Below are 27,204 nucleotides of genomic sequence, written 5' to 3'. Positions count from 1 at the left end.
GCCCAGGGCTCGAACCCGTGTCCCCTGCATTGGCAGGTGGATTCTTAACCACTGTGCCACCAGGGAAGTCCCTCCAATTTGTATTCCTTTTATTTCTTTTTCTTTTCTGATTGCCGTGGCTAGGACTTCCACAACTATGTTGAATAATAGTGGTGAGAGTGGACATCCTTGTCTTGTTCCTGATCTTAGAGGAAATGCTTTCAGTTTTTCACCATTGAGAATGATTGCTGTGGGTTTGTCATATATGGCCTTTATTATGTTGAGGTAGGTGCCCTATATGCCCATTTTCTGGAGAGTTTTTATCTTAAATGGGTGTTAATTTTGTCAAATTTTTGTCGAAGTTTTTCTGCATCTATTGAGATGATCATATGGTTTTTATTTTTTAATTTGTTGATATGGTGTATCACATTGATTGATTTGCATATATTGAAGAATCCTTGCATTACTGGGATAAATCCCACTTGATCATGGTGTATGATCCTTTTAATAGAGATTAATAGAGTTTGGGAGTGTTCCTCCGTCTGCAGTTTTTGGAAGAGCTTGAGAAGGATAGGTGTTAGCTCGTCTCCAAATGTTTGATAGAATTCACCTGTGAAGTCATCTGTTCCTGGACTTTTGTTTGATGGAAGATTTTTAATTACAGTTTCAATTTTATTACTTGTGATTGGTCTGTTTATATTTTCTGTTTCTTCCTGGTTCAGTCTGGGAATTTTTTACCTTTCTAAAAATGTGTCCATTTCTTCCAGGTTGTCCATTTTATTGGCATATAGTTGCTTGTAGTAGTCTTTATGATCCTTTATAGAACATCAGTTTTGCTCAAGACACATTAGAATGATACATAATGTAGAAGTTTCTTTTTGCCATGCATACCTTATAAAAGCTTAGTTTCTTATTTGTTTGCTTTCTCAAAAAAAAGTACAGATTATTCGTCAGGTTGTGTTACTTTTAAGATTTATAAACTGGGTGAATAGATACTGTTTAGTCAGGAAAAATTTGCCTTGTTCTGTTTTTATAACCGGTTCTTTAATATTATTAATGGAGACATTTATACATCTTGTATGTATTTGTGAGTGATATTTCAGTTTTAATTTTCAGGGCTTCCTATGATACCTCTGCTCCAAATGCAAAACGTAAGTATCAGGATGAAGGAGAGACAGATGAAGACAAAATGGAAGAATATAAGGCAAGTAGAGAATGGGACAATTTTATGGTCAAGAAGAAAATAAGTCCTTACAATCCGTAGAGTCTTACCCAGGAAAATAAAATTTGACAGAAGCTGAATTTTGACAGAATACTGAATAATTGTTGATGTAATTAGGTAAATTTAAGACATTTATATCAGTTTAACACAAGAAGTATGTGGATTAAATTAGGTGATGTATATGAAGCACTTAGCATAATGCCTAGTAAGCACTAGGCAATAGCATTCTTAAATAAGAGTAAGGAGGTAGATGTATCAGAAACTTTGGATAATTCAATCATATTTCAAGGGGCTACAATACTGTCTTCTTTGAGTTGCATTATTCCATGTTAACAATATAGGGTAGTACAATTAAAATATTTTGAGAACTCATGGGCTAGACAGCAGTGTAGAACCATTTCTGACAGAGGCCCAAGGCAAAAACCCAGCTTCTCAACTTGTAATTACAATATGTAGTTGAAAAGAAAGAAAGTTAAGGACAAAAAAACCTACCTCCATTTTTTTCAAATTAATTGTCATAGAACTATATTCAATAGAGAAGAGGATAAATAGTTTCAGTAAATCTTTAGGTATAATTATCTAATTTCATAGATATTCTCTTGTGTATTGGTTGCATTTGATATATCCTCTTATATAACTTAACTATTTGTGATTATATTAGGTCAAACCATATACAGTTTCTGATATTTTAACATTTTTGACTCATAAAATAGCAGTTTCATATGGTTTGATCTAGTAGAAATAAAATTGCCCCATTGGTGGTCATATCTTTCATGATTTGAGCTAAATTCTAATATTTAAGTTATTGTATCAGAGATAAATAATCCTAGATAACTTAGTCGACAAAATTAGTAGTTATAGACAATTATTACTGAAGAGAATGAAAAAGAAATATTTATTTTATATATTATAAGCATAACTAGTTACAGCTAATGATGAGAAAGCAAAAACTTCAAGTTTTTTTTTAGATTAAAACAAATTTTTTTAAATTTGTATTTTATATATTTATTTATTTGGCTGCATCAGGCCTTAGTTGTGGCATGTGGGCTCTTCATTGCCACCCGTGGGCTTCTCTCTAGCTGTCGGCCGCGCACACGGGCTTACTTGCCCTGCGGCACGTGGGATCTTAGTTCCCCCACGGCATGTGGGATCTTAGTTCCCTGACCAGGGATCCAACCCGTGTCCCCTGCGTTGGAAGGCAGATTCTTAACCACTGGACCACCAGGGAAGTCCTGACTTCAATATTTGACTTTAACAGTAATTTGAAAACTTTATTGTGTCTTAGGGAAAGAAAATATTTATATGAGTCTTAATACCCGAGATATCATAATATGTAAGATACTCCTCTTATACATAAAATGTATACTTCCTTTTCCAAGGATGAATTAGAACTGCAACAGGAGGAAGAGAATTTACCATATGAAGAAGAGATTTACAAAGATTCTAGTACTTTTCTTAAGGTAAAAAAATAATTTTCACGTCCATAACTTCACATTTCAGCTCTATGCCTGAAAAGATTTTAAATACTTATTTGTTTTCAAGATTTTTTCAGTTATTGAGGGATCATTATTATAAAGATCATTTAAAATTATTCATGAAATATTCTTCTGATGCTTGCCCATTTAGGATGAGATAATGCTTTATTAATGTCTGTAGATACTGAATTGTAATACTATTATTTTAATAGTGATGTTTTCTGTTTTTTTTAATGTCAATTAACTTATATTTTGTATGGCCTCATAATAAAAAATACAGTACAGAGTTAGTGTATCTGCCCTCAGAGCGAATGCTGTTTATTTAATTTTGACGTTTTCTTTAGGGAACACAGAGTTTAAATCCCCATAATGATTACTGCCAACATTTTGTAGACACCGGACATAGACCTCAAAATTTCATCAGAGATGTAGGTATGTCAGATTTGTTGGGAATATGCTATTGCTAGCTGTTGATTACATGCATGTAATTTATCCATTTTGTGGTTTATTTCTAACAAAGTTATTTTTCCTGGCTTGGCTTCCCCTTTCCATTCTTAGTACTTCTAGTACACTCTCTTTTTCCATCAAGCAGTGTTACTTTTTTCCTTCTTCCTTCCATCTTTCCTTCATTTTGGTTCTGTAACTATCCCTCATTTTTATTTTGCCTTCATTTATTCCTTCGATGCTCTTCCTTTCTTTATGTAAATCTGATTCTCTGACTTATATTATTTTCCTTTTGTCTAAAGAATTTCTTTTAACATTTCTTGCAAGGCAGGCCTGTTGGCAACAAATTCCCTCAATTTTTGTTTGCCTGAGAAAGTCTTTATTTTTCCTTTACTTTTGAAAGATTAATTTTGCAAAGTACAGAATTCTAGATTGGTGTTTTCTTTCTTTCAACACTTTTAAGTATTTTACTTCACCCTGTTCTTGCTTGATTCTGAGAAGTTGGGTATAATTCTTAACTTTGTTCCTCAATAGGTTTGGTTTTTTTTTTTTCTGGTTTCTTTCAGAATATTTTCGTTAGCTTTGATTTTCTGTAGTTTGAAAATGATATGTGTAGGTATAGCTGGGTTTTGTTTGCTTTGGGTTTTTTTTGCGTTTATGCTCTTTGGTACTCTCTGAGCTTCCTGTGTCTGGGGTTTGATGTCTGACATTATTTTGGGAAAATTCTCAGTCATTATTATTTCAAATATTTCTTCTGTTCCTCTTTCTGTTTTTTCTCCTTCTTATATTTCCATTACACATTTTACCTTTTGTAGTTGTCCCACATTCCTTAGATAGTCTGGCTTTTTTTTTTTTTCCAATTTTTGTTCTATTTACTTTTCAGTTTTTGAGGTTTCTATTGAGATATCGTCACGCTCAGAATCTTTTCTCAGCTGTGTCCAGTCTACCGATAAGCTTACCAAAGGCATTATCCCTACATTTTTAAAAACAGCTTGACTGAGAGAATTCATGTACCATACAGTGCACCCATTTAAAGAATATAATTGAGTTTTTTAAGAATATCTATAGATTTGTGCAACCATTGCCACAATCTAATTTTAGAACTTTTTAAAAAATTGAGGTATCGTTGATTTATAATATTATATAAGTTTTAGGTGTACAAATAGTGTTTTACAATTTTTAAAGATTATATTTCATTTATAGTTATTATAAAATATTGGCTGTATTTTCTCTGCTGTACAATATATCCTTGTAGCTTATTTATTATATGCATAGAAGTTTGTACTTCTTAATCCCCTCCCCCTATTTTGCTCTCCCCACTTCTCCCCCCTGTAACCACTAGATTGTTCTCTTTATCTGTGAGTCTGTTTCTTTTTTGTTGTAGTCACTAGTTTATTTTTTAGATTCCACGTATAAGTGATAATATACAGTATTTGTCTTTCTCTGTCTGACTTATTTCACTAAGCATAATACCCTCCAATCCATCAATGTTGTTGCAAAAGGCAAAATTTCACTTTTTTTTATGGCTGAGTAGTAAGTGTGTGTGTGTATGTGTGTATACACCACATTGTGTGTGTGTGTGTGTGTGTATGTATGTATATATATGGCACATTGTCTTTATCCTTTTACCTTTGCTGGACACTTAGGTTGCTTCCATTTCTTGGCTATTGTAAATAATGCTGCTAAGAACACTGGGGTGCGTGTATCTTTTTGAATTAGTGTTTTCATTTTCTTCAGATATATACCCAGAAATGGAGTTGCTGGATCATGTGGTAGTTCTATTTTTAGATTTTTGAGAAACCTCCATACTGTTTTCCACAGTGGCTGCACTGATTTACATTCCTATCGACAGTGTACAAGTCCCCTTTCTCCACATCCTTAGAACATTTTCATCTCCCCTAAAGAAATTCAGTACTCATTAGCAGTCAATTCCCATTCCTTCTCCCACAGTTGCCCCCCAGCCTTAAGTAATCATTAATTGACTATTGTCTATCAGTTTGCCTATTCTAGACATTTCATATAATTGGACTCATACAACATGTGATATTTCGTGACTGGGCTTTTTTCACTTAACATAATGTTTTCAGGGGCCATTGATGTTGCAGCATATTATCAGTACTTCATTTCTTTTTATTGCCAAATATTTCATTGTATGTACATACCACATTTCATTTATTCATTTGTGTTGTTTCCACTTTTTGATTGTTATAAACTCTGCTACTATGAATATTCATGTAAAGTTTTTGTGTAAATGTATGCTTTCATTTCTCTTCGGTATATACCTGGGAGTGGAATTGCTGTGTCATGTGGTAATTCTATGTTTAACTTTTTGAGGAACTGCCCAAATGTTTTTCAGAGCAGTTGTACCATTTACATTCCTACCAACAATATGTGAGGCTTCCAGTTTCTTACCACTCTTGACATTTTATTATCTGTCTTTTTAATTATAGCAGTCCTAGTGGTATAAAGTAGTATTTCATTGTGGTTTTGATCTACATTGCCTTAGTGACTAATGATATTAAGAATCTTTTCCTATGCATATTTTCCCACTTAAATACCTACTTTAGAGAGATGTCTAAACCCTGCTTATTTTTTAATTGGTAATTTGTCTTTTTATTATTACATTGTAAGAGTTCTTTATATATTCTCAGTACAAGTCCCTTATCAGATGTATGATCTGCAAATATTCTCTCCCATTCTGTGGGTTGTCTTTCTTTTGGCCACACTGCGGCTTGCAGGATCTTAGTTCCCCGACCAGAGATTGAACCCACACCCTTGGCAGTGAGAGCGCAGTCCTAACCACCGGACCGCCAGGGAATTCCCGTCTTTTCACTTTCTTGTTGGTACCATTTGCAACACAAAAATTTTAATTTTGATGTAATCCAATTTATTTTTTCCTTTCTTGTTTATAAGCAACATGTAGAAACTGATTTTAATGTTTTCACAGGCAAAATTTAGATGTAGCACAAAAAGTTATGATAATGGTAAGTGAAATAGACCAGTCATAGGATGACAAATATGCATGCACTTACAGAGGTACCTAAAATAGTATGTGTATATAAATACATACACTTTTATGAGGTACCTGGAGTAGTCAGTCTCATAGAAGCAGAGAATGCGGGAGTGATTGTCAGGGTCTAGAGAGAGAGGAAAATGGGGAGTTGTTGTTCAATTGGTATAAAATTTCAGTTATGCAAGATAAATTTTTTCTGTAGATCTGTTGTGTAGCAAATTGTCTGTAGTCAGCAATACTGTTGACTATAGTCAGCAGTACTTAAAAAAATTTAAGAGGGTAGATTTCATCTTACTTAAGTGTTCTTACCACACACACATACACATGCACACACACTAAAACCAGAGGAACACAAAGAAACTTTTGGAGGTTATTGATATGTCTTACCTTGATTGTGGTGATGGTTTCACAGGTGTATGCATATGTTCAAACTCATCGAATTGCGTACGTTAAATATAGGTTTAATATATAAGGTTTTTATTTATCAGTTATACTTCAGAAAGCTGTTTTTCTCCTCAAAGTTATGATAAGTTATATTGATATAACCAAATTTCATTATCAGACTTTCTGCTTTTAAGACTTTCTGCTTTCTTCTCCAAGGCAAAGAAAATGTACTTAGGAAACTATTATGGATTGAGAAAAAGGTGTACCTGTTTTGTAGATGATTGAGAGCTGACTCTATTGTGATTGAAACCTGACTGTACTAAAATCTTCAAACTTGTTTCATTTGAAATTTGATCTGTAGCCACTGATTGAGGAGGCTTTATAAAATCTTTCACTTTTTTACTCTTTGATATTAAAGTTATTAAAATGTACTTCTGGTTTTCAACTTAAGATGTTTATATAATTTATGTTGTCATGAATATGCTTCTTGTAGGGAAGAAAGAAAAAACAAAATAAAAACTTTTAGGAATCTTTGATATTCAAGCCCTACTTACTCCTACAGTTGTTTAAACAGTTATTATGTTGTTTTACCTAAAATCTCTTCTGAGGCTCAGAGATTTAAATATTTTTGAGGACATGGGAACAAGTCTCCTGTTTTTAACCTTTATGGAACTTGGAGATGTTTTTCAAGGTCTTAAGCTTGAAAATGTATCTGAGGATTTGGTTTATAATAATGTGGAGTGAGATCTTTAAAACTATAAATATTGATATAGGAAATATTCTTAGAGAAAGTGACTTATCTTGGAATTGGTAGTACAATTTAGATAAGTAATCAGAGTGAATGAGGTGTGAGCTAATGACTGTTAGGGACTCATTATCTTTTTAACTAGATTTGTTCTGGGATTGTGTCCATAAAGTATAGCCACTTAATTTAAGATCATCAGTAGTAAAGAAGAGAAATCCTCATTTTCTCTGCTTTGGATAACTGTCTAAGAAACTAAGTAAAAATTTTAACAATCACTAGATTCTTTGGGAGAAAGACTTTTTTGAGTAAAAAGAAAATGCAAAAAGCATGATTGAAAGAAAAATTTTTCTTTTCCTGAGAACAGAATGGCAAAATTTGATGCTATAAGCAGGTTAGTTAATTTAATAAATTTGAGAAATTAAATGGTTAATTGACTTGATCTGGGCTTTAGAACATCTGGGAGTTTGCCTGCATGTGGGATTAGGGTCATTAGGTATATAAAATGTATATATGAATTGTTTAAAAGTCCTCAGACTTTTTTAAAAGGATGTGAGGATGAAGAGGTGGTTGTGTATTGTTGTGTTCTGAGCAGGCTTGTCACGTTTGAATGCATTGATACTCATTTGTATTGAAATTTGGAATTTACTATGTTTCCTCTTCAGGTTTGGCTGACAGATTTGAAGAATACCCTAAACTGAGGGAGCTCATCAGGCTGAAGGATGAGCTAATAGCTAAATCTAACACTCCTCCTATGTAAGTGGGGTTTTTTGTTCCCAACTCAGGCTTAAAATATTAGTCTTTTTATCATGTTACCCCTTTTCTGTTTGAAAAAAATTCACTGTCTTTGTAAGGTTAACACATTCTCTTTCTTAATATATTAGTTTGAAACTCCAGTGCTGAGTACACAGTAGGTTCTCATTTAATTTATTTTCAGTTTTCTAGACAATTTATTTTAAATTACTAATTTAAATTTTTTTCTTAGAAAATCATATTTGTTGTATTCCTGATTATCTTAAAATGTTTTTAAATGACTTTTCTTCTCAAGAATTATTTATTGAAGAAAGTTAGAAAACTTAGGGAAAGTAAGAAAATGAAAGTTAATTATAACTCAGCAACCAGAGATGCTATTAACATTTTGGAATACAAAAATTCATTTTAACCTTTGCTAAACGACTAATGCTTCCCTAAAAAAATGTGTTTAAGGTCTTTGAAATTGGAGACTCTCTTTATTTCACATTTAGCTTACTTTGAACATTTTGTACATTTAACAGTTTGCTAAAATGTATACTGTTAATGATTAGAAGAACCGCAAAGAAGTCTGAGTTTGTGGCAAAAATTTTAGCAGACTAATATTCATCCTATTTAAAAACACTCTTACATTTAAAGTATTTTATATTTAAAATACTTTCATACTATGTGGAAATAACCATTAAGTAAAGGCTAGTAGTAATTTATACTAAGTAGCTAGAAAAAACTGTTAAACAATATTACTAAGGCACAAACTAAGGAAAGAAAATTATGTCCATTTTTAGAAACTTTTTTAGAGGGAGGAATTTAAAACTTACTAACAAATGGTTTTTCTAACTTAACAATTGTGGAAAAAGTAATATGGTATTCTTTGGAATATTAAGATGATAATGGAAAAGGGCTCAGACACTCATCTGAGTATGGATTTTCAATATAAGAAATGAGAGAAGTTTGTATTTTGGATGTTCGTGTGGGACTGTGATTTTACTTTGTGGTGTGAGTGTATCCATGTCCTCTGGAAGAGCACTGGTAGATAGTTTACTGTCTGTACTGAGGAAGGATACTCCTCCATAAAAAGGTATTCAGTAATTAGCTCATGGTGACTTTGTAAATAGTGTTTAGGAAATATTTAAGAAATTTCTTTCATTACCACTGTAAAGTATTTGAAAATCTCTTACATTTTATGCTCTAATCAAATAGGTACTTACAAGCAGATATAGAAGCCTTTGACATCAGAGAACTAACACCCAAATTTGATGTGATTCTTCTTGAACCCCCTTTAGAAGAATATTACAGAGAGACTGGCATCACTGCTAATGAAAAATGCTGGACTTGGGATGATGTATGATCAAACTTTCTACATTGTAATGAATTATTTATTTTTCAAATAAATATATGTCTGATCAGAAAGTAATATTATAAATATCCCTACTTTTTTAGGAATTGTAAATATAGATTTATAGTATATATTATGGCTGAAGGTCTAAGGTACATTAACAAATATTATTATATCTTCAGTCTGATTTGTCTTTTTTTTTTTTTTGGTACGCGGGCCTCTCACTGTTGTGGCCTCTCCCATTGCGGAGCACAGGCTCCAGACGCGCAGGCTCAGCGGCCATGGCTCATGGGCCCAGCCGCTCCACGGCATGTGGGATCTTTCCAGACTGGGGCACGAACCCGTGTCCCCTGCATCGGCAGGCGGACTCTCAACCACTGCGCCACCAGGGAAGCCCTGATTTGTCTTTTTGAGGCAGAAGTTGAGCAGGTAGTGAGTAAATCGTCTGTGGAAGACTCAAAATTCCAGTCTTAGAGTCCTTGAATGTATAGCTAGAAATAAGTCTAAAAACAGATTGGTTGATAACATTCCATATTTGGTTAGTTTTAGTAAACATCAGAGTATACGTGTATATACACACACACACACACACACACACACACACACACACACATATGAACATAATTTCTACTCTTTAAAGAACTTACAGTATAATAGATTTAAGGGACATACGTATTGTATAATTGTGATATAATTCAGTATTATATAATTGTGATGTTATATTTTCCTGAATAAAATTGAACAAGCTGATAGCTTCAGTTAGTTACATAAAGTAACCTGTTTCTACTGATCAATAACAAAAATAACAAATATTTATTCAGCACCACTTTGTACTAGGCAACTAGGTACTGGAGATTGAAAGATGCATAAGACTTAGTATTTGGCCTTAAGGGGCACACAGTTTAATGGGATAAAATAAACAATGACCTAAACAGATAATTGCATTATCATATTGTTAGTTCAATAACAGAGGACTGCATAAGGTGATCTGAGAAAAACTGACCAAGCTGAGGAAGCTGGGGGACATAAACAAAGAGGAGATGACACATGAACAGTATGTATGGATAGATTAGCTGGAATTGGCCAGCTGAAGAAAAGGGTAGATTAGGGATTCCAAGCAGAAGGAACAGCAAGAGCAGAAGGGATGGAGGCAAAGAGACGGGTGAGGGAGGTCTGTATGTAGGTTGATGTTGGAACACAGATTGGGACTGTCTTGAGATGCTGTCTTCTTAGAAGCTTGGACTTGTCTTCTTAGAAGCTTAGCTTAATGCCTAAAGGCATTAAGGAGTCTTTGAAGGGCTTTAACCAGTTTAGTAAAATGGTCAGATTAGTGTATAGAGGATAGACTAGAGAAAATGAAGTCTGGAGAGGGGAGAGCAGATAGAACACTGTTGCAGTAGTCTAGTTAGGAGAAGAAGGGGCCCTGATTTAGGGTGATGTTAATAAGAATAGAAAGGAGGTGATAAATTCAGTAATGTTTTGTAGATACTTCTGGCGAGATCTAGTGATTGGGAAGAGGGGAAGAGTAAAGGATGACTCAGGAGTTTGAATCTTGGGATAAATCGGTTGAGATCACCAGCTGAGAGAGTCAATTTAAGAATAGTAGCAGGAAAAAAAAAAAAAAGTAGCAGGATTAGAGTGATTAGATTATACTGAATGTGTTGATTTAGAGGTGTATGTGAGACATTCAAGTAGAGGTTGTAATAAGATTATGAAACTTAAAAGACAGATATGATCATCTCAAAATACAGATTTTAAAGGGTTAACACATTAAACCTATGAGAATAAATGAATTTGTCTTGAGATAGGGTCTCAATTAAGATACAGTGTGGATTTACTGTAAATCCTCAGGAAACTTACATTTAAGAGGCACATTATAAAAGAGATGTGAAAAGAATGGGTGAAAGATAAATGAGGTGAACCAAGAGAGTATGAATGTCACGGAAACCAAGGGAATAGGGAATTTCGAGGAGGAAAGTGTGATCAGGAGCACTGAACACAGAAGAGAGGTAGGGAAGGGAAAGGACTGAAATTCTAGACTGGTGTTTCATAGAGAACTGCTTTGAGTCCTTGCACATCTTCCGAGTTAATAATTATTAACTATTGTTAATAATACTTATTTTTCAAGATGTAATAACTTCAGTTTTTCTTCCTTGAAGCTTTCCCTTTCAGCTTCAGTACCTCTGGCAATTTTATTTATTTTATTTTTATTTTATTTTACTTTACAAAAGTTTTTCCTCTCCTCTGATAAGTGTAATCTGTGTTTATTGTTGAAACAGAAAAGTATACAGTATATAGTATCCCCAAAACTTAAGGTTAAAGATGTAATGCTCTTGATATTGCTGAGAATTTCTCCAGATAGGTTGCACAAATTTACATTCCTTCTAGTAGTGTTGAAGAAATATCTATTTCACCATATCCTCATCAAAATTGATTAATAATGTAAAACAATCTTGGTCAATTTAGTCAAAAGAAAATTGAAAAATTAATTTTATTATGTCTATGATTACTGGTTAGGTTGAACTTTATTTTCTCTAGCGAATCTCTAAGGTTTGGTCAGTGAAGGTACAGGAGCTTCAATTATATATGATAAACTAACAGTTTTTGAAATAAAGGAATTCCATTTTATATGTATATTGAAAAGTTTTGTCTGGCCCCAGAGCCCTAAGCTCTTAACGTTTATGTGATAATACCTTAAAGAAAGAGCCAGTAGCTAATATAAATAAAGTATAAATAAGAAAAGCATTCGGGTTTCACAGGTATTCTTTTTCACATTAGAGAGTCAGTAGAGGCCAGTGTGTTTTGTTTAAGAATATAAGCATTTTCAGGCTTCCCTGGTGGCACAGTGGTTGAGAGTCCGCTTGCCGATGCAGGGGACATGGGTTTGTGCCACGGTCTGGTAAGATCCCACATGCCGTGGAGCGGCTGAGCCCGTGAGCCATGGCCGCTGAGCCTGCACGTCTGGAGCCTGTGCTCCGCAACGGGAGAGGCCACAACAGTGAGAGGCCCGCGTACCGCAAAAACAAAAAACAAAAACAAAAAGAATATAAGCACTTTCTTAAAATACCAACATTTAGCATTTATAATTGTAATGTCAAGAGAGTAATTTGCTTAATGTTCTTCACTGATGTGTGCCATCACTTATCTTTAGCCATACCATGTATAGACGTTTGTAGGAATATTATGTGTGTGTGCGTATTACATATTTATTTTAATTCATATTCCTATGAGAATATTAGATGAGATATATCAAGACTTAAAGTTGGAAGTATAAAACTGAATAGGTTTATGCCTATTGTAATTTTTTTTCCATTATCACTGTCAAATAATGTATTTTTACCTAGATAAATTATAGATGATGTGGTTATGATCCACTCAGGTAGAAGTTAAGGTTTTCTTAATACGTGAAACTAATAAATATTTGCTTGAACCGTTGTCTCTGGAACTTCTTAACTGTGACAGGAAGCTAAAAGAAAAGGAATACCATGTAAAATGGTTGCTTTTATAGTCATTTATACAAGTATATGGTATTTTCCCAATTTAGAGATTTAATTATTGCAGAACTTTTTTTAAAATTGACACACTTAACAAATACAAAGCAAACAATTATAGTCTATTGTTTGTGACATTTCAGACTTAGTCATTATACTGAAATGTGTATATTGATTTATTTTATTTAGAACTGGAAACCAAGTCCTCCCCCAAACATTTGTGGTTATGTTTTAATTTTGCCCCTATCTTTGGCATAATTTAATCCCTTTTCAGTTTTTCTGTAAATGGTAACAGGTTGCTCTCAAGCCATAACTTATAAAATTCTGTAATTCTATAAATATGGTTTCCTGTAAACTCTTTCCATAGAAAATCAAGTGTATGTATGTGCATGTGTGCATCTGTGTTGTCTTAATAGGGAATAAAAAACCAGAAGAACAAGTTTTAAGAATAAAATTTATTTTCCATTGTATTTCCTAATGAAAATTAGTACATTTAAAGAACACATTTACTGTAAGTCCTGATAAATCTCAATGGTTGTTCTTCTGGATTTAGGATGAATGGGAAACAATGCTTCTATGCAATATTGGTTTGGTTTCTTACAGATCATGAAGTTAGAAATTGATGAGATTGCAGCACCTCGATCATTTATTTTTCTCTGGTGTGGTTCTGGGGAGGGATTGGACCTTGGAAGAGTGGTAAGATGGTGTTTTTTTAAGTGGTTTTTTAAATTTGTAAGAAAAAAATAACACAGTATGTTGCATAAAAGGTTTGAAGATTAATGTTATTTTCTCCTTTGTTTCTTGAACAGTATTAAAATATTCAGAAGAAAAAAATGTTTAAAAAAGAATGTACAAAAGGCAGTATCCCTTAGTTAACTAGCATTAGGGGTGAATAAATCAAAATATGATTTATTACAACTGCAGGAAGAGAACAGTTCAGAGATTTGAAACTGAATTGCAGCTCAAAAGCAAGCTGCTTAGTGTCATTTACTGTTCATTATTAGTAGCTAAAAAGTATTCTTCTGGCTAGCATTAACTCCTGAATTCCAAATGAAAGGCAAATCAAATTGGAAAAATAACACAGCATCTGGAGCACATAGTTTGAATAAATTCATGAGAGTGAGAAAGAAGTTATAACATCTCAATTTAAGTACCTTATATTTATTGTTTTTCAGAACTTTTTTTGGTTTTTTGATTGGAGTATTTTGGATTTCTAAATGGAAACAAAATAATAAAGCTTTTTTATGATGGAAGCATTGTGGCTAGTTCTGGTCTCAATTCTGATGTCCAACAGTGAAACTTTGGGTAAAGAGATATTTACTCTGTGTGTTTCAGTTACCTCACTTGTTATTGGATAATACTTTCCATTTTTAGGAAATATTACTTGATCTACTGCCTATGATCTCATTTAAATCCTGGTAATTTTAGGAGGTGTCCATTTGACAGATGAAGAATTTAAGTAGGATTATATTGAGATGAATTGGTTCTCAAATCCTGAAATTCTGCAATTGCTTGTGTATTCTTTGTATAAATAGCAAGTTTGAGACTGTTGGATAACATCATTGCTTCTGTCATTTATTAAATCCATGGTAAGACTATAACTGTATATAGGGTATCTATTTTATTGCTGGCACCTCCCTAAGATGCTATAGAAAATCTAAGAAAATAGAGACATACTGTATGTTTTTATAGGTATATTGGTATTTACCTTTTTTAGCTCTAATGTCTGGCTTTGGACTTTTCTCCCACCCCCCAAATTAGGTTGAAATTGATTAGGAGGTTTTATCTTATTTGTTTATGCAGCAATTTATCATATTGGTGAAAGCAGCTTTTGGCTCCAAATGATTACAAAAATAATTCAGCATGATAAATACTCATGAGTTGTGCTAAGTTCATTAGGAAATGTTGGATTTAGGCCCTTGTGATATTTAATGCAGTGCAAAACAAATACTTGGCAACAGGAACAGGTACTGATCTTGATTTTTGAGATTTTAAATTAAAAATCTAAGTTTCATTTTGTGGTGTATCTCAGTTTATACAATAAGAGCATTCCTGAAAAGTGTGTATATTTTGTGTTCCACTACATCTCTATTTGTACTTGATCATAGTACCAACAATATTGTACTGCACAATTTACTTATTTCCCCCTACTTTGCTCTTAATCAACTAGGGGTAAGGACTATATCTTATTCATGTTTTTTTTCCCAGTAGCTAGCCAACACCTACATATTGTGGGCCTCAAAATGCCACTCTGAGTACTCACTTAGCTAGTATTTGTTATATGTTCATATATAACATAGTCTAGGACACTAAGGTTCAAATCTCTCTATTGTCTAGATTACATAAAGATGAAAGTAAAGTTTTACTCAGTAAAGAAATATAATAACAATTTTAAGTCTTTGAATTTTTGAGGTTTAGTATTAAATCATAAAAATAACATAAGACTCTCATTTGGAAAGAAGTTATCAGTTAGAACATTTTCAGCAGTTTTTAGCTTTGTCAGAGGATAGAAAGTTGAGGTGGAAGGAACAAAATTTTCTTTTTTTTTTTTTTTCTGATTTTAAGACATTTTATTTCAAAATAACTTCAGTCTTACAGAAAAGTTCTAAAAATTATGCAACAATCCGCATTTACCATTCACCCAGAAACTCAAATGTTCACATTTACTTTTTTATTCTCCTCTCCCCCTCACTCTCTCTTTTACTCTTTTTCATTCTTTCCATTTTTCCCTCCCCCATTTCAGAGTAAATTCTAGACATAATGTCCCTTTCCCCCTAAGTGCTTCAGTTGTATTTCTGAAAGATAAGGTCATTTTCTTATATAATAATAGTACAATTATTAGCATCATAAAATTAACACTGTTTTGATACTATTCTCAATAAGACAGTTTTTGCAGTTGTCCCACTTATAACATCTATACAGTATAAATAATTTTTTTCTGGTCTTAGGATCACTTAGTGTCATCAGTTTTCATGTCTCTTCAATCTTCTTTTATCTGGAAGACTTTCTTAGTTTTTCTTATCTTTCATGACCTTAACATTTTGAAGAGTGTGGCCCATTTATTCAAAATTATCTTTTGAATTATTTTCTGATTAAAGAGGGACTGAGTTTTCTTATGATTTAAAACTTTCTATTGATGACAGTAGAAGGTAGTATTAAAGAATCAGAGTATTATGTAATCCTTTCTATGTTTTGATATCAACTGTATATTAATATTCAGAAGGTATATGTATTCTGTATAATGGCTGTATATTTAAAGACTAGTATTTCTTTTTTTCTATTTCTGCACAAAGACAAAATTACTGTGACACCTTGGAATTTAATGTCTCAAACCTCTAGGAAGTTTTTAATGCTGGTTGGTTATTTTAAGTATTGTTTATTTCTTTTAGCTAAGGATTTTTTTAAAAATTCTTTCATTTCTAGTGTTTACGCAAGTGGGGTTACAGAAGATGTGAAGACATTTGTTGGATTAAAACCAATAAAAACAATCCTGGGAAGACTAAGACTTTAGATCCAAAGGCTGTCTTCCAGAGAACAAAGGTATTGCCTTTACTGTTTTGTTTTCTTTATTTTCATTATTTTCTCTCAAGCTTTTCCAAATGACTGTATACTGTTTAATTAATTTTGGTGGAAAGATCCTTCTCTTTGACTTGTACAAGTGGTATTGAGCATTAAAGTAATACGTCCAAGTTAATTTAAAAATACTTTATTCACTCAGATCAACCTATACTAAGCTGAAGAAGGTATTCCTGTATATCCTAAACTGCTGTAATTCTAAGTCAGATATGGGCTTTTAGTACTTCTGACCCCGAGCTTTTTTTCCTTTCTCTATGCTGAGAAAAAAGAAATGGCAGCAAGACTCATAGCTGGCCAGCTTAGATGAATATTTCTTTCCCCTTCCTTTTTTTTTTCTACGTAAGAACCTGAACAAGAACCACTGAGAACCTCTGCTTCAGAGGACTGCCCAGCTAGTTATCAGGGTTTAACAATTTGTCCTCCAGTCTTTCACTCTTCAGGGAGACTCTGGTGGAGGGTCTTTTTAAAGTCTTTCTTGGACTAGAAATTCTGTTTGAAGGGAATCTAAGCCATCCTTGCTATTATTGGTTCATGGAGTCAAGTGAGATTAAATTTATTTAAACTATACTCTGTCATCCAGATTAAATAGAGGTCAAAAAACAACAAAAAAGGAAATCATTTGATTTTCACATTTACTTATGTTGAGTATTTATAAGTCTGTATCCATGCTTGAAGTCCTCTCCATATGAAAAGGCTTATACCTTATATATAGTTTTGATCTTGGATCATGTGAAGCCCAGTATAACATCATTTTAAGATTCCAAGGTCAAGTGCCATGCCCATAACTGCTGAAGAGAAGTTATTATCAAGGGTTGCAGAGGAAAAGATTCTATGGTTGTTGACTCAATTCTAAAATGTCATGGTCCCAAGTTTAATACTCTAATGTCTAGCTTCCCTGGCAGTCTTCTCAGATCCAGAGATCCAGGTTTTTCCTTTTGTGTTTTTTGCCCAGAGACCTATATCCCAAAGATTCAGAGAAATGAGGATTGTTTTGGAATTGAGGAACGTCAGAAATGTAAAATGTTGTGAAATACGACTGTTGATGAAAAGAGATTAATTGTTCTGCTCTTATTATTATTTAGGAACACTGCCTTATGGGGATCAAAGGAACTGTTAAGCGTAGCACAGACGGGGACTTCATTCATGCTAATGTTGACATTGACTTGATTATCACAGAAGAACCTGAAATTGGCAATATAGAAAAGCCTGTAGAAATTTTTCATATAATTGAACATTTTTGTCTTGGTAGAAGACGCCTTCATTTATTTGGAAGAGATAGTACAATTCGACCAGGTAAGACCTCAGGAGGAAAAAAAAACTTTGATAGTTCCTTGGGATATAGATGTTAAGAAAGAACACACAGTGTTATGTAAAATAAAATTCTTATATATTTGATTCTTCTTCTTGCTATACTTCAAATATGCTAAGCTCAGTCTTGTCTCAGTACTCTTCCATGGACTTTTCTCCTATCATTCAAATACCTGATGGATCTTTTCTCACAACCCTGTCTAAATTAGCCAACTTGCCACTCCACTCCCTTCCTCCCACTGCTGTCTTTCCCTTTAATCTATTTTCTTTTTCTTCATAGCACTTATCGTTATCTGAATTATAGATTCATTTGGGCATATGTTTATAGTCAGTCTCTTTAGTATGCAGTCTCATAGAAATCGGAGATTGTCTTATTCTCTCTACCCAACATTCAGGTTATTGAGTAAATATTGTGTTGAGTGAAGAAATGCATAAAGGACATTTGGTCCTGTCCAAAACGTCTGTAAGATATTTGGTCCACACCAAAATGTCCTTGATATATGGCCCTGTCCAAAACCATTTGGCATGGACCAAATTTGCTCATGGATGTTTTGGATAGGACTAAATTTCAAGTATCTTTTGGCATGAACCAAATGTCTTACTGACTTTTTGGACAGGACTAAATGTCTGCTAATAAAATGATCCTGCAGAAAATAACCATACCTTTGTGAAATACAGATCTTGGCTTTATTAGAAACTAAAGTACCTGGCTTCTTTCCTTAAATGTATCATGATGTTGTTTCATCAAAATTTTAACACTTTACTAAATCGGTATAATGTGAATTTACTATTTTGAAAAAAAAATGAGTAGAAAATAATAATCTTATGGACTAGGATTTTCTTTTATAGAGGGCACAGCTTTTGTTTACAAAGTATTGTTGAAATAATAGTGCATCTGTTTCTTCTCAGAAAATATAGAAGTAGCTTTTAAGAACATTGCATCGCTTCAGTCACAATATATAAAATCAACCTGTTTGGCCTTGCCATGCTAGAAATGCTGTTTAAAGCTGAAAGGAAAAAAAAAAAAAAAAAGCTGAAATGAGCCAGGATCTTATTTGTCTTAAACAGTCTACATTTTATAAAAAGTAAAAATTGAAGAAGTTACAGTGGAATAATTGGCCTTAAAAGTACCTAAGAATTTAGAAGAAACTCTGATGTTCATTCTAAAAAAAAAGTAATCCTTAAAGTTGCCTTATGTATGTATGACGTAATCCATCACTCCTCTACCCCCTCCTCAGCCCTGTCAGCTATTTCTTTGTGAGTGTGCGTTGGTGAACACAGTATCTTAAAACTATTTCAGTTGTAGAAACTGATGGCCTTAAGTTTCATAAAATTGTGCAAAATGATAAAGAGGAAAGTAAAAAGCTACATTCTCTTTACAAAGAAATATTTTGCATGTGAAATGTTTACTCTGGGGCTTGGCTTTAGAGAAAATGTTTCCTATATTTAAAAGTAAATTTTTGCTCCTGGCAGGTTATTCAGTATTGTGTTGCTTAAGTTATCATTTTGTCATTGCTTTTTGGATTAATATTGTCAAATAACATATACCATAAGATTTCACTTGTTTGTAATTTGTTATGATTTGCTTTTGACCCAATTTAGATAAATATTCTAAGTCTGATTGAAAAGAATGTAACAATATGTTTTTTTTTGATTGGTTGTAGTATTTGTTGTTGCTGTTTATATCAGCCATGTCTTTACTGATTTTTTTTAAAACTGCTTATTCTATGAGAAAGGTATGTTAAAATCTATTAGGATTATGGGTTTGTGGTTTTGTTTAGTTGTTAGTTTATATCTGAGATTCTGTTATTAGGTGTATCTAAAAGGTAAAAATTTTTATGCCTTCCTAGTAGATTGACCCTCTTAGTATTATGAAATGTCCTTCTTTATCCAGTGTTTCTCAACTTTAAATTCTACTTCATCTGACATTATTATAGCTATTTCAGCTTCCTTTTGGTTTGTGTTTGCTTGGCATATTATTTCCAGCCTTCTACTTTCGATCTTCCATATCCTTACATTTAAGGTGTATCTCTTGTGAGCAAACACATAGTTTTCATCCATTTTATCTTTATCTTTTAATTGAATTGTTTAGTCAGTTTATATTTAATGTAATTCCTGATATATTGGGGCATAAATTACCATCTAACTGTTTGCTTTACATTGGTACCACCTGTTCGTGTTCCCTTTTCTCTCGTTTCTTTTGGATTAAGTATTCGTGTATTATTCAATTTTTCTTTTTTTAATTAGCTTGTTTAGATATTCTTTTATTGTTCCTTCAGTGTTTATCTCGGAAATTGCAGCATGCATCCTTGAATTATTCTAAATTAAAATGTTATATTGATTTTTAAAGGGTGGGAATGCTGTGGTTTAAATTTAATCTTTTTAAACCAGTTTTTCACAATACACATACAGTTCATGCATAAGTCACTACATACATAGTATATATACAGCTATAGAATGAACTTTGAGTTGTTTAGGCTTCCATTGAACATATACATGAAATCTTGTTTGGAAATTTTGTGGATGATTTTACTCTCTTATCAAAGTAAAATATTTTGGCAGCAGAGCTTGTGGCAAGCAAATTTTTCCTCTTCACTGGCTTAAAAGAAAGTAACATCACTAGATACTCAACTGGGGTGGTGTGTTTTTCAGAAAGTGTAGATGTCCATATATATTGAATATCAAGATTATGGCTCTAGTGTTTGAGGAAATAAGGAACAGATTTTTCTCTTCCATCATTGACCTGTTCTACCCAAAAACAGCTCCTGAATCTGGGAACAATCTCCAGTGGCAACTGCTGTTTAAAGGAAGTAGAAAACTTTAAAGAAAAAGCAAAACTATTTGAAGAGTAATAGCAACATCAAACAGATGGATATCTTTTAATAATTGAAAATCAGTGTAACAACATTAAAGAAAATTTTGAAGAGGGAAAGAGATTCAACCTCACTACTTCCAAGAATTATTTTCATTTTTTTTCACATAATATTTTCCACTCCTCTTGTGCATACAAATTTTTATATAACTGTAGTCATCATTTTGTATTTTTCTCAATATTATGTCAAATATATTTCTACATTTTAAATAATTAGTTACAATGCTTTTAATGGCCGTATAGCATTATTTTAATTAGTGGGTTTTTTTAAACATGAGTAGAAGAACTTAAGGAGTAGAGAGAATAATTGTTACGTATATTATAGGTATAAGCATAAACAGCAACTAAAATAGAAATTTTGCTTGATGCCAATTTTTATTTATAACTATAATATTCCAAAACTATAATATAATGGGGGTTTTCCTCCATCCATTTAGCTGTGGCCACTTTATCCACTTTAGATTATACATTATATCTTTCATATACGATATACTTCTATCTGTATCTCTACCAGTTGAACAAAGTCTTAGAGGTACAAATTTTATTTTTTGCTTTGAAATACTATCCGATTCTTTATCTTTGCCCATTCTTTGCCCATGCAAAAATTATTTTACTCTATTCTATTTGTTTCCTTATTTGGTTGCATTGGGTCTTAGTTGTGGCAGGTGGGTTCCTTTGTTGTGGCTCGCCAGCTCTTTAGTTGTGGCAGGTGGGCTCCTTAGTTGTGGCTTGTGGGCTCCTTAGTTGTGGCATGTGAACTCTTAGTTGTGGCGTGCATGTGGGATCTAGTTCCCTGACTAGGGATCAAACCCAGGCCCCCTGCATTGGGAATGCGGAATCTTAACCACTGCGCCACCAGGGAAGTGCCGCAAAAATTATTTTAGTATTAGCTTTAGTAAAACAAAATTAAGAAGGAATATCTGCTTGGGGAAATTGTAGGTAGTTGGAGGTTAACCATGTAAATAATAGTAGGAGCAATTGAGGGAAGTCTGTTCAAGGGGCCTTAATTTATTTGGGTTGAATCCTCAAATGCACTTCTTCCTCAAGGAGGTAGTCAAAGGTATATATCACATATACCATAGGAGTACTCTTTACTATTGCTTTAAAAGGTTTAAAAGTTGCTATATGTGTCGTATATGCTGAAGCCAGGCTAATTTAAACTAACTTGGGTCTTAGTAATTCCTTTAGAAGTTGTAATAAAATGCTATTGCAATGAAGAATTTATGGGTGGGAGGCGGAGTCCCTTGCAGTTTACTCTGTAAAGATTTACATGTCTTATTTATGTAAGGGGCAGTATAGCATGAAAGAGGCAATATGAACTATTTTTATTAAATCTTTAAATTTTCTCCTTTCTTTCCTCTTGCTTGTGTGTTGTGTTCCACAACACAACATACATGCCAAAAAACGAACCAGAAGGGAGCAAGTAAAAGTCTCATAAATTCAGTTGTCAGTGAGACCACATAGGTGTGCAGTGTACTCTTTCATCTGATTAGGTACTTCTCTACTTATCAGGGTGGTATCTACTAGATGAGACATAAAAGGCACAATCTGATTTATCTGTCATTTTTTCTTCATATATTACAGATCTTAGTTATCTATGTACTGTTAGATACTGACGATTTTTTTAAATGCTGAACAAAATTTTGTAAAAAATGGCTGCTATATTTTAGAATATGATCCTAGTAAAATATTTTCATTTTATAGCATTTTATAATGGACCTAATATTCTAAGAAATAATCTTCACAATGATAGGGCAGAAATAGTGTGAACCTATGAAGAACCTGATTCTTTTTAATTTAATTAATTAATTTATTTTTGGCTGTGTTGGGTCTTCATTGCTGCATGTGGGCTTTGTCTAGTTGTGGTGCATGGGCTTCTTGTTGTGGTTGGGAAGAGTAGAGGCAAAATTTAGTTTCAGGATGTTAATCAGAAAACTGTTGCATCATTTCTACAAGTAGGAAGGTGATATAAAATTTATTAAATTTTCACTAAGCCCAAACTCAGTATAGTGTGTAATATTTTTTTCTAAGTGCTGTTCTCACAGAATGTGAAATGTGGATGGAGACAATGAAGAAGTTATATTATAAAAGTTACAGTCTAAGAGGAAAAACAGGATATATACATATGAAATCTTTATAACCATGATTAAATGCCATGTGTTCTGTAAAAAATATCAATATTGGGTGAGTGATTGGGACACCTTTAAGAATGCATTGGAGGGGCTTCCCTGGTGGCGCAGTGGTTGAGAGTCCGCCTGCCGATGCAGGGGACATGGGTTTGTGCCCCGGTCCGGGAAGATCCCACATGCTGCAGAGCGGCTGGGCCCGTGAGCCATGGCCGCTGAGCCTGCGTGTCCGGAGCCTGTGCTCTGCAATGGGTGAGGCCACAACAGTGAGAAAAAGAATGCATTGGAGATTTGAAATAGCTCCTAGAGGATCAATAAGAGAGAATTGGAAAAAAGAAAAAGAAAGGATAATCACTTTTCCCTCCATTTCAGGCTGGCTTACAGTTGGACCAACTCTTACAAATAGCAACTACAATGCAGAAACGTATGCATCCTACTTCAGTACCCCAAATTCCTACTTGACTGGATGTACAGAAGAAATTGAGAGACTTCGACCAAAATCACCTCCTCCCAAATCTAAATCTGATCGGGGAGGTGGAGCTCCCAGAGGAGGAGGAAGAGGTGGGACTTCTGCTGGCCGCGGGCGAGAAAGAAATCGATCTAACTTCCGAGGAGAAAGAGGTGGTTTCAGGGGAGGCCGTGGAGGAGCACACAGAGGTGGCTTTCCACCTCGATAGTTTTTAGGACAGTGATCCTATTAATGCCCCTTCACCTTCTTTCTGATAGTATGAATTTCAACTGGGAGACGTTGTTTAGAACTCTGTTCCAACTTGCACTTTGCTTTAGTTTCTCCAAGCTGCAGGAATATTTTAGGCAAACTCCCTTGCAGTTGTCACTGTCTGGTTTTGTCCAGAATAAATGAAGTCATCCTGTCTTTTGTCATGTGCATGTAACCGAACAGAATGGAACAACACAAATACTTTCACTTTCAGAGACAGAATTTATTCTGATAGATTTCAACTAATTACAAAGGCTTTTGCTTTTTAGAAATAAAGTGAGCAGTGAAGAAGACCCAATCTGGAGTATCATACTAGTGCTGACGGTAGTTGATAATGGGCATCCTGCCACTGCTGTCACAGCAAAAGGGAAACTGTTTGACAGCCTTGATGGAATGGAGTTGGGACAGATGGTAAACTTCTCTTAGGCTTTTAATATTTTCTTGTTGAAACAATAAAAAGAGACTTCTTTTTTTTTTCTTTATGAAAAATTTTAAACTCATATAATTTGACCATAGAAGAAATTGAGAGACTTAGAACAAAATCACGTCCTCCCAAATCTAAATCTGATTGGGGAGGTGGAGCTCCCAGGGGTCGGAAGGGAAGAGGTAGAACCTAGTAGGCAGACTTTACAAAGAGAAAAAAAAAACTCATTATAATCTCAGTTGTGCAGCTATTGATGACTGTTAATAATACTTCCAAAAAAACAAGGACAAATATCCAAGTGCTAGAACTTTGGTATGGACTTGATCTTGGATTGACTTTCAAAGCAGTTTCATATTCCTTAACAAAATAAAAGAATTGGATGCAACAGAGACGCCTGTTTATCAGGTACTTGGTTTAAACATTTTGGGGAATAAAGTACGTGGTGATGAGGAAATGACATGCATCTTTAAACTTGTTATGGAGAAAACTTAATGTAAAACCCAATTACAGAAGACCCTCGACTTAAGAAGAGAGCTTGGAAAATGGAACTGCAGTTGCCTTTTAAGGGACTGGTTTCCCAGATCAGTTAGTTATATGAGACTTTATGTTGTCATTTCTCTTTCTGTACTGTAACCCATGTTTTAAATGAATTTGCTGAATGAAATAATGCCATTATTGTTCTTGATAAATCTATTTTTTATTTTGTGTATGATTTTTCTAATGAAACTTTAAACCTTTGAAATTTGGGAGTCTCTTTTCTGTGAGTGGAATTGTCATTGTTACCAAATGAAAAAGGACTGACCTAAGATGAGACTATTCTCTTGGTCTGTGAGTAGCTGTTCTGTGCTTTTCATTGGCTCATAAAACGAGGTTTTCTTATATCCACTAAAGACTCAGTTTGAAGATAGGGACTGAATTACAGAAATAGGTTTGAGATCCTTAAAAGCCTGATGAATTTAACTTGTTCAGCATGTTAGTGCTTTCTAGTACAGATAGCATTTGACTAACGCTTTTCTTGATGTAGATATGATGTGGAACTGTTGGTTAGAATTTTTACTGAAATGATGCTATATTTTCAACTTCAGTGATTAAAACTTACCTAGAGATAGAACTGTATTTCTCACAGTTGACCTGGGAATGAAGAAGACAGAGATGCTGGTCTTGAGACTGAACCAAGATGGCAGAGAAGAAGGATGTGCTTTCACTCCCTCTTGTGAGAACACCAGAATCACAACTAGCTGCTGGATAGTCATCGACAGGAAGACACTGGAACTCACCAAAAAAGATATCCCACATCCAAAGACAAAGGAGAAGCCACAGTGAGACGGTAGGAGGGGCGCAATCACAGCAAAATCAAATCCCATAACTGCTGGGTGGGTGACTCACAGACTGGAGAACAGTTATACCACAGAAGTCCACCCACTGGAGTGAAGGTTCTGAGCCCCATGTGAGGCTTCCCAACCTGGGGGTCTGGCAATGGGAGGAGGAATTCCTAGAGAATCAGACTTTGAAGGCTAGTGGGATTTGATTGCAGGACTTCGACAGGACTGGGGGAAACAGACTTCACTCTTGGAGGGCACACACAAAGTAGTGTGTGCATTGGGACGCAGGGGAAGGAGCAGTGAACCCAGGGGAGAATGAACCAGACCTACCTGCTAGTGTTGGAGGGTCTCCTGCAGAGGTGGGGGGTGGCTCTCTTTCACCATGGGGACAAGGACTGGCAGCAGAAGTTCTGGGAAGTAGTCCTTGGTGTGAGCCCTCCCAGAGTCCACCATTAGCCCCACCAAAGAGCTGGGTAGGATCCAGTGTTGGGTCACCTCAGGCCAAACAAGCAACAGGGAGGGAACCCAGCCCCACCTGTCAGCAGACAAGCGGATTAAAGTTTTACTGAGCTCTGCCCACCAGAGCAACACCCAGCTCTACCCACCACCAGCCCCTCCCATCAGAAAACCTGCACAAGCCTCTTAGATAGCCTCATCCACCAGAGGACAGCAGAAGCAAGAAGAACTGCAGTCCTGCAGCCTGTGGAACAAAAAACACATTCACAGAAAGATAGACAAGGTGAAAGGGCAGAGGGCTATGTACCAGATGAAGTAACAAGATAAAACCTCAGAAAAATAACTAAATGAAGTAGAGATATGCAACCTTCCAGAAAAAGAATTCAGAATAATGACAGTGAAGATGATCCAGGACCTTGGAAAAACAATGGAGGCAAAGATGGAGAAGATGCAAGAACTGTTTAACAAAGACCTAGAAGAAATAAAGAACAAACAGATGGACAATACAGTAACTGAAATGAAAACTACACCAGAAGGAAACCATAGCAGAATAACTGAGGCAAAATAATGGATAAGTGACCTGGAAGACAGAATGCTGGAATTCACTGCTGCAGAACAGAATAAAGAAAAAAGAATGAAAAGAAATGAAGACAGCCTAAGAGACCTCTGGGACAACATTAAACGCAACAATGTTTGCATTAATGGCGTCCCAGAAGGAGAAGAGAGAGAAAGGACCCGAGAAAATATTTGAAGAGACTATAGTCGAAAACTTCCCTAACATGCGAAAGGAAATAGCCACCCAAGTCCAGGAAGTGCAGCAAGTCCCATACAGGAGAAACACGCTGAGACATATAGTAATCAAATTGGCAAAAATTAAAGACAAAGAAAAATTATTGAAAGCAGCAAGGGAAAAACAACAAATAACATACAAGGGAACTCCCATAAGGTTAACAGCTGATTTCTCAGCAGAAACTCTACAAGCCAGAAGGGAGTGGCATGATATAAAAGTGATGAAGGAGAAGAACCTACAACCATGATTACTCTACCTGGCAAGGATCTCATTCAGATTCGATGGAGAAATCAAAAGCTTTACAGACAAGCAAAAGCTAAGAGAATTAAGCACCACCAAACCAGCTCTACAACAAATGCTGAAGGAACTTCTCTAAGTGGGAAACACAAGAGAAGAAAAGGACCTGAAAAAACCCAAAACAAGTAAATGGTCATAGGAACATACATATTGATAATTACCTTAAACGTGAATGGATTAAATGCTCCAACCAAACGACACAGGCTTGCTGAATGGTTACAAAAACAAGACCCATATATTTGCTGTCTACAAGAGACCCACTTCAGACCTAGGGACACATACAGACTGAAAGTGAGGGGATGGAAAAAGATATTCCATGGAAATCAAAAGAAAGCTGGAGTAGCAGTACTCATATCAGATAAAATAGACTTTAAAGAAGGTTACAAGAGACAAGGAAAGACACTACATAAAGATCAAGGGATCAATCCAAGAAGAAGATACAACAATTATATATGCACCCAACATAGGATCACCTCAAT

The 27,204-nt window shown here is 34.5% G+C and overlaps 1 protein-coding gene across 2 annotated transcripts in view; it reads left to right on the top strand.

Annotated features, from left to right (window-relative positions):
- Window positions 1-24,602, top strand: part of METTL14 (methyltransferase 14, N6-adenosine-methyltransferase non-catalytic subunit) — a 31,805-nt gene extending 7,203 nt beyond the window's left edge. For both annotated transcript variants that reach the window (XM_067735198.1, XM_067735197.1), the window contains 9 exons: window positions 1,096-1,183; window positions 2,581-2,661; window positions 3,021-3,108; window positions 7,925-8,015; window positions 9,210-9,351; window positions 13,440-13,532; window positions 16,260-16,376; window positions 17,495-17,705; window positions 23,091-24,602. In XM_067735198.1, coding sequence (XP_067591299.1) covers window positions 1,169-1,183; window positions 2,581-2,661; window positions 3,021-3,108; window positions 7,925-8,015; window positions 9,210-9,351; window positions 13,440-13,532; window positions 16,260-16,376; window positions 17,495-17,705; window positions 23,091-23,395 — 1,143 coding nt within the window. In that variant the 5' untranslated portion in view covers window positions 1,096-1,168 and the 3' untranslated portion in view covers window positions 23,396-24,602. The remainder of the gene's footprint in view (window positions 1-1,095; window positions 1,184-2,580; window positions 2,662-3,020; window positions 3,109-7,924; window positions 8,016-9,209; window positions 9,352-13,439; window positions 13,533-16,259; window positions 16,377-17,494; window positions 17,706-23,090) is intronic.
- The last annotated feature ends 2,602 nt before the right edge of the window (window positions 24,603-27,204 follow it).

Source organism: Pseudorca crassidens, chromosome 4, assembly GCF_039906515.1.
Source record: "Pseudorca crassidens isolate mPseCra1 chromosome 4, mPseCra1.hap1, whole genome shotgun sequence".
Taxonomy (NCBI): domain Eukaryota; kingdom Metazoa; phylum Chordata; class Mammalia; order Artiodactyla; family Delphinidae; genus Pseudorca; species Pseudorca crassidens.
The sequence above is the reverse complement of the archived record's forward strand: the minus strand, read 5'-3'. Positions and strand labels throughout refer to the sequence as shown.